At 35.1% G+C, this 8845-nt stretch overlaps 1 protein-coding gene across 1 annotated transcript; it reads left to right on the forward strand.

Moving 5' to 3' along the window:
- Nucleotides 1-3310: 3310 nt before the first annotated feature.
- Nucleotides 3311-5057, forward strand: LOC149265905 (putative WRKY transcription factor 36). Its single transcript, XM_089406410.1, has 5 exons — nucleotides 3311-3331; nucleotides 3428-3577; nucleotides 3680-4006; nucleotides 4403-4516; nucleotides 4626-5057. Exons 1-5 carry the CDS (start codon nucleotides 3311-3313, stop codon nucleotides 4944-4946), a joined length of 933 nt encoding a protein of 310 aa, XP_089262536.1. The 3' UTR covers nucleotides 4947-5057.
- Nucleotides 5058-8845: the final 3788 nt, after the last annotated feature.

Below are 8845 nucleotides of genomic sequence, written 5' to 3' on the forward strand. Positions count from 1 at the left end.
GACAGTAAGTTGCATAACCATTGCATAACCTTTAACCCCTACTGTGGTAGTGTAATGACATAAACTCCTACTGTGGTAGTGTAATGACATAAACTGTCTCATGAATCCTTGCATCCATTTTTTGATACCCTTAACCATATTAAATAATCATGTACTAGGACATTATGGTTGTCACGTCAAATAAAGAACCATCAACATCAAGGACTCATTATTATCAAACCAACACAAAAGGCAATCACACCATTTGAACACCAATTTACCCTGGAAACCCGTAGGGTGAAAACCAGCAAACGTTTAATCTTATTATTAAACGCTCGTGAGGGATTTCACCCCTCACTCAATGGCTTATAAGGGATTCCATCCCTTAACCATTGTTGTAAAATCATTACAATGAATTATCATTAAGCTATCACATAACTAGCTAAAAGCTAATACAGTTTTCATGTAATCTTTTATTTACATACCGCCACATACAACATCCCTTGTGGCATGATTGTTCTAGCAATGTACGATCCTACAACTTGAACTCATCTGCATGGACCAATAATCCTTTTCCTGTCATAATGTTAGGCATCACTTTCCTTAGGCACCAACCGCCATCGTTTCCTGTCAATGTAGTTGTCAACAAGCTTTGGCAACAACATTAGATACAGTATTAATCATTCATTAAGCAACCTCTAAAAGTGATCTTTTAACATCTACTCATCTGCATGAGCAAGCATAACATACTAGCTAACTAGTACATCTATTCAAGTAAATTCTTGTTCTACTTTTCACAATGCTTATTCACACTGGTACATATCTTTCTCTAAAAACATATAACACATTGCTTATGTTTACATACCAGGTAATAACTATTGTTTTGCGCCCTTGCACATGCGTTCCTTTCACATAGTTATTTCAAGAAATTAACATAGTTTTGCTCACATACAAAGAACACATCTCCATAACACGATGACTGTTCTTTGAGCATCCATTAGCTTATCCTAATATCCCTTCTTTAGTATATGCAATGCACATAATCCTTTAATGATACAAGTATGGACTCATTAAATACTTCCTTAACCAAGAAAACATATAAATTATTCAATCTTTTACCACATGCATTAACCTATTCTCTTTACAAAGAAAACATATAAAAATAATCAGTCTTTAACTGCATAAATTAACATGCTTTCTTTACCAAAAACACATAAAATAATACAGTTTTTAACTTCACCCATTAACATGTTTTCTTAGCCAAGAACCACATATAAAACAATCAATCTTTATTGCATGCATTATCATATTTTCTCTACCCAGAAAACACATAAACAATCCATCTTTATTGCATGCATTATCATATGTTCTCTACTCAGAAAACAAATAAAACAATCAATCTTTTACTGCAGAAGGCAATCACATGATATTTTTCCAACCGATTAATAAACGCAGCTTATTATTCTCTATAAAGAGTGTAATTACTTATCTGATGGTAATATATTTGAATAATCCCTTGAAAACCAGAGAAAGCACCGCGTCGTTCAATAGTCTTAGGTTTTCTTCGGCTCCAGCCGAGGAAGCTTGGGGAACCGTAACAGTCAGCACCCCATTCTGACAAGTAGCAGAGATAGCCTCCACGAATCCTGCCCTTTACCACATCTTGGACGGCTATGCACCCCGCCACCAGAACTCGCTTTCCGCAGATGATTAGACAACCCATCGGTGAAGCATTCCGTAGTTTAAGAAATGGTACCAAGAAAATAAAGACAGCACAATGGATGCGCTCATGATAGCGGCCGCAGCTGCAGCTTCAGCTCCAGCGTGTGTCACCAGAATCGTCGAAGTTAACAACAACATTGCTACTATTGATATCCAGCACCCCCCGTGCCATTTCCGTCTTGATCGATCTTATAAACAACACACCGGCATGGCATGGAGGGTTTACAATCGGTCGAAGGAATTCAGTGAAACTCCACCCGAAGTCGTGTCAAAGCGAAACCCCAAAAATGGCGATGGTCCGCTCCATGGTTGCCACGTCCAAAAATAACAGAAAATCCCCTCAAGAAAACCAAACCATGATTTATAACCAACTGCCTTCCCCGACTCCTCGCCCTCCATGACTTAGTACACGATCCATAAATTTCCAATGCGGATCCTCTAACGTCATTCTGTTTTATGAAAACCAAGAATTGGTTTACTAACTAATTTGGTAACTTTGATTTTACATTGAGTTATTACGTTAGGGATATTACAGAAAGTTCACCTCATTATGTATCACTAGCCACCAACTCCTTATTCAGGTGTGCATTTCAGCCAGACACTGTGGTCTTTACTGCAAATTTAACAACTAAATCATAATAAATTTTCCCATCCTTAAAGAAATAACTCATATTTTCACTTAAAAAAAATCAACCTTTGACTTCTATGGGTTCCGAGTCGAGAGACTTTATTTCTATCATACTCATTCCTTTAAACTTCTTGGTTTGAAATTTATTAGAAAGAAAAATACAATATACGGTACGACTAAACGAATATTTCGGTCTCTTATTGAACATCAAGAACACGATACTAATATTGATCTCTCATATTCAAGGAGAAGGGTTGAGATTCTTGTATTCTCAACCATAATTATCTTAATTATCTTATCACTTACTGGTTTTTGTGGGCGATTTCTATTTCCAATCCCATAGGAAATTTATTGCGCCTGATATGTGCCCGAGATAGCCATATATAACACGCCAGTATTTTTTTTCTCTGTACCCATCACCACCGGCGTGTTATATATGGCTATCTCGGGCGCGTGTCAGGGCGCAATAAATTTCCGTGGAAATAGGAATCGCCGTTTTTGTGACGGTAAAAGATCTTAGAGAGTATTGTGCACGGCTACGTTAATTATGTAAAGTCCTCTAAATAATGACAGGTGATAAGATTTGATTTCTGTTTGGCTTTCTCCTTTGTAATATTCCCCGGTCCACATGCAAGGAAGGTCACTTATAATTCCCAGATTGACCTAACGCCTCCAATTGACTCCACCCTCGCAAAATGGTTTGAATAGGAATGACAGACACACATACTTCTCTTCTTCTTAATTTTTACTTTACACGAGTCACAACACAATGCGCATGCAAGGAAGGTTCATCCGACCAAATGGCTCTGCATTATTGAAGTCTCACGAAAGTTTCGTATCCGCACCACTCGAAGAAAACAACTGTCTAAGTCAATGCGAAGAATGCAGTTACCAAACCAATTGAGATTGCCAGAACCATGACACCATGCTTGCCTATTAAATTAAATTCGCAGGCGGTTTGAAAATTGAAGATGAGATGAGATGGAAGATCACAAGAAGAAGGTATTTTCAGGGAGTTTTCACAGATATGGTCTTCTCTCTTTGTTTAATCATGTTGTCACGCTATGCCTTTTCTTATATATTGCATCACTCGTGCAGATCAGGGTACTTATGGCCCAGATAAATCGAATAAACGAGGAGAATCAGAAGCTCAAATCTATGTTGAATTGCGCGTGTTACAGATATAACCACCTGCAGGAATATATCAGGCCTATGTTGCAACAGGGGAATGGCGTTGATGGGAGCCAGGTATATCGTACTGTTTTGTTTTGGAAGCTAATTTCATTTCGGGATCATTAGGGTTGGGGAATCTCAAAATTTCTTAACATGGTTTGCCTTCTAATTTCATAGTTATTCAATCGAGATAACTCAAGCGAAGACAAACTGAGGCGAAGGTCTATTAATGTCGACTCCAGCAGCGCAGTTTCGCACCAGTCTGCTCGCTATAGGGGTGATCGTGAACAAAGCAGAGAAAATGTGGAGAAGAATGCCAAGTTTATGGAAGATCAGCAGCTGCCTTTAAAAAAGAGGAAAAATGGGATGATCGATTCATTCATTGAACAGACGGAGGAGTCGCGGAGAAAGAAGCTTCAGGTGATGACCAAGGGCTCTGGTCAACACGCCGTAGCTGCGCCCGAAAGAATCGTGTTCGCGCACACAAAATCTGAGGCGTCCCTGGTAATAATAAAATATTTGCTTTCCTGTTAGGTGCAATCTATATGCTGAAGCCCAGTCCCGTCTAACGCGGGGTAGGTATTATATGCATGACAGAACTTGGCATTCAAACCCTGAGTTTAGATGGATAGACTTCCCAATTTTATGTCGATTAAGGGTTCGCGGATATGGATAACTGGAATATAGGGATAAATTGTCATTCACATGTAGAAGAAATGAATTGCCTAGAATCCAATAGAGGTCAATAATAGAGAAGTTTCGGAAGGATTGGTTACTTGTGTGATTTCCAGGTTTGTAAATTGCAGGCCATTGCTTGTTTGTAGAAGCCAATTCTAAGAACAACATATGTTATTGTTTTTCTATAATCTATAAGTAACTAATTTAATATAGTCTTATCAGATAAACGATGGCTGCCAATGGCGAAAATATGGGGAAAAGATGACCAAAAACAATGAACGACCGAGATCTTATTACAGATGTGTTATGGCCCCAGGTTGCCCAGTTAAGAAACAGGTTCGACCTTGTCTCTTTCCCAGAAGAAATATGTTATCAATACTGTCCTTAACTGTATACATGCAACCGACTAATACACGCATGTGAAATAATGGCGGATTATGAGCAGGTTCAAACATGCGCCCAAGACCCTGCGATCGTAATCATAACCTACAAAGGCGATCACACTCATTCTTTGAGTGCTCTGGCACAAGCTACCGCTGCCATGCACGCCTCCTCCAGCCAGATCATTAGCGAGGAACTCAACATACCAAATTTCGTAGCAGACAACCAGCCTATCCCTTTTTCAACCGCCATCACCAGATTATCGACCACAAGTCCGTCAATCACTTTCGACCTCACAGATAACCGGTCTGATCGTCCAGGAATGACATTGGAGCCTGCACATTTTAGCTGCAGGCAGCTTACAACACTTGACTTCATTGTCTAACGATATGGGTCAGGCACCGGATTATCGAAATCAACTGGATAATTATCTATCAATCACGCAGGATTCTGTGGCTTCGAGAAAGGCAGATCCCCACTTCATTGCATCCCTTGCTGTGGCCGTAGCAGGCTCTCTGGTCAACCTGGGTACTCCAGTCCATGCGATGCCCAAAATCCTTCGGGCAACACACTTCACTGATGATCCAACTCAGGAAGCGCCTGTCTAAACTCATCTGCACAGCCATAGCTGTTTGTCAAATCTTTAGAAATGATGAAAAAACCTTTTATAAAATATGATATTGGTGATTGCATGCTTTCATACGGATGTTCTGGTTGATCTCTTAACGTCGTTTTGTCCTAATGATCTTTGGCGTATTCTTATATATCAAAATTATTTTGGTTTATATTTTGAAAATGTTTTACTAGATAATTTATTTATTTCTATTTTGTGTCTGTAATTGAAATATATCAAAACTTATTTTTTTAAATTAAATATTTTTTTTGGTTATTTTTTAATTTTAGTGTTTTGATGAACAATTTTTTTTTTTTTTTTTTTCCCGGTGGAGAGAGGGTTTGAGTATCAAACACATGTTGTAACAAGCTTATTTGTAGCATTTATGAAATAGTTATATTTCTTGTAATAATGGTAGTCATAGTTTTCAAAATTACAATTCTCCAAAAATTCTTGTTCTAGATACATATAAAAAAAAAAAAAGTGTGAAATATTAAGTCTCCAAGGTGTTTTAATTGGCAATGGCAGTGAAAATGAAGTATTGCGTGTAAAGAAGTCCAGGTTCGATTTAGATACATAAATAGGCACGTAAAAGTGATAATGGTAGTGATTGGAATTGACCGTGTTATGCGAGTATGAAGAACATGATTTGACTAAATAAATAATATTATTAATAGCTAATAGTTTCATATAAAGAAAACAATTAGATTTGACTAAATACATAATATTTTAATATAAATAAATAATTGTTAATATTGAATTAAAGAAAATAATTTATTCAAAAAAAATAATGAGATTAATATCTTAAAATAAAAATAAAAATAATATTTTGGTCAAACTTAAATAAAAGTATTTAGATCAAACTAAGATAATCAAAACAATTAATTCTAAAAACTTAAAAGTAATAAACGGTTAAACTTAAAAGAAAAAATAAATAAATAATAATAATAATATATAAACTTAAGAAGAAATGGCGGGGATCCAACAAGTGTTAATTTTCGAGTCATTGTCTCTATTCAGATTGATTGACCTCCTTTCAATCTCTATAGCTTCCCAAAACTTACACTGATGGAAATTATCTATCTTAGCAATTGCTCAGGTGTCTTCAATGCAGATGTGGTGTTTTGTCTTTTCCACATGTTTTGCTAATGCTAAGGAGCAGGTCCTCCCATGTTTGATCTCTGTCTTATGTTTTTGAATCTTTTAATTTATTGAACGACCATTTTCACCAGCATAGGGTGTTCCACATGAAAAAGGGATTACATATAAACACCTTTCATATTCTCACGGTCCACCGAGTCTTTTACAAATCTTAGGGAACTTTGAATAGTGTTAAGGGGCCTAAAGGTTGAGGGAACTTTGTGCTTTCTTAGGATTCTTGCAATCTTGTCAGTGGTCCCTTGTATAAAAGGAAGGTGTACCCCATAAAACCATTCATTTGGTTCTTTTTTAATCTTGGAACCCTTGCCAGCTTTAAGGAAATCCCTAAGACATTAGAGCTTATTATAACCATTATTTTTAAAAACCTTGAGGAGATGGGGTTTTTTCATCTTCAATATGACTTTCGTCAGAAACTCTAACCACACAAGTGGTTAAAGTGTTGAGAACACCCAACTTTTGAGTAGGGAAATGATGAGACTTAGCATGAAGATACTGCTCTGTGTGAGTTTTCTTCTAAAAGACTTGGTGTGAGAATGATCCATTGTCCTTCCTTGAAATAAGGACATCAAGAAAAGGTAGGCTCCCATTGATTTCTCATTCCATAGTAAACTTTATGGAGCTAGATTGATTATTAAGATGATGGAGAAAGAGATCCAAGTTATCCCGACCATGAGGCTAGATGGCACAGGTGTCATCCACAAATCTCTTCCAAATCTTTGGTTTGTATTGAGCTAAGGACAAAGCTTTGGATTCAAAGTCCTCCATGAACAAATTAGCTACAACAGGGGAAAGGGGTGAGCCCATGGAAACACCACATGTTTGTTCATAGAATTCCCCTTCAAAGGTGAAGAAATTAGAGGTAAGGAAAATCTCAACCAATTTAGTAGTATATTGGTTTGACTTAGGGGACATTTGAACCTTCAATCACTGGTTTACACTAGGAGAGATCCATGAAACTCTAGATCTACCAAGGGTAGAGAGATCAAATCTCTCAAGATGCAAACTCATTTTTGAGTGCATAACTAAAATGGTTACACATATTGAATATTTTTGTTATTAATATTTTTTGTTGTATGCATATATTTAGCTATTTTTATTTTTAATATTTTTTAAAATGCTATATATCAAATCTAATTTAAACATTGAGAGGATTAAAAATCTTCCTCATACCTTGAATCAAAATGTAATAAGAATTCCCTCATGTTTCATGTTAAAATCTTTTACTCAACATGCCTGTGGAACTATTTGATGTATAACTCATATTAAAATTTTCTTTATTATTAAATTTTTTAAAACCTTATATATCATGTCTACCTTAAAAATGAAATAAGTTACACATCTCTCTATTAATGGGAAGTAAAAATATAAGATTTTTTTTAATTTAAATTACTTTATTTTTGTTTATAACTTATAATATATATATATATATATATATATATATATATATATATATATATATATATATATATATATATAAATATATATATAAAGTCAACATACAATGGATTAAACATTATTTGATAATAATAATATTATTTTATGTCAATTCGATGTTAAATACAGAAGTAAGTACATATCTCCCTCATACTAGAAAGTAAATTATTATGTTTTTTACTTTCAATTACTTTATCACTTTATATAAAGTTGATGTAAAATTAAGGTGGACATTAAAGTATTTTTATTTATGGTTCACATCATTTTTTTTTTGTTAATACTATTTTTAACTTATTCATATAAGCATTAATTTATTATTTTTAAATGTAACTTTACGTGACAACACCTCTCCCATACTAAGTTACACCTCTCCCATACTAAGTTACACGGCACCTCTCCGCCCAATAATACTTCATAATAGAGAAATCTAAAATTGTGCTACCCCTAGTAAACTAAAAAATATAAATTATAATAATTACAAAAATTAATATTATAATTTAAAAAATTAAAATCAATATTTCTAAATTAAAATCAATATTCACAATTTTTTTTATAGATAAACAATAATATAACTTATTGATTACTATTATGGGACTAAAAAAACCATATAAATTAAATGGCTCTAAACGTTCGTAGGCACCAAAGTCCTTATCTCATCATACATTTCACATTGTCAAGATTAAAAAAAAAAACATACAAATTAATTAAATTATAACCTTAATTTAAATTATTGTTATTACTACCCTCAATGGGGATTGTAGAGTCATGGCTATATAGGAGAAATGTCGACTAGGATTGTAGATTGTTAATATAAGGCAGATGGGATAGGGAAATTAATACCCCCATGCATTAAAAAAAGCCACATGTGGCAAGTTGGCGGCGTGCAACATCATGCACAAAACTTTCGAGACAAAGGAAAAGAATATTAATAGAGGGATGATGAGCTTCAACTCGTCAAGGGTAATCCTGGTTATAGGCGATTGGGAGGGCATAGGAGTTTGTGAAGAGTATGCACATGTCGCCAACCTATGCACACTCTTTTGTCTTTAACATTTGGAATTTAGATTTTCGGACGA

The sequence above is a fragment of the Pinus tabuliformis genome, chromosome 6 (assembly GCF_031772625.1).
Source record: "Pinus tabuliformis cultivar Carrire ecotype Pingquan chromosome 6, CPIR1, whole genome shotgun sequence".
In the NCBI taxonomy this organism is placed as follows: domain Eukaryota; kingdom Viridiplantae; phylum Streptophyta; class Pinopsida; order Pinales; family Pinaceae; genus Pinus; species Pinus tabuliformis.

Coding starts and splice junctions, on each gene's coding strand:
- LOC149265905 (XM_089406410.1), top strand. CDS start 3,311: ATGGAAGATCACAAGAAGAAG. Junction 3,332..3,427: donor TGGAAGATCACAAGAAGAAG/GTATTTTCAGGG, acceptor TCACTCGTGCAG/ATCAGGGTACTTATGGCCCA. Junction 3,578..3,679: donor ATGGCGTTGATGGGAGCCAG/GTATATCGTACT, acceptor CTAATTTCATAG/TTATTCAATCGAGATAACTC.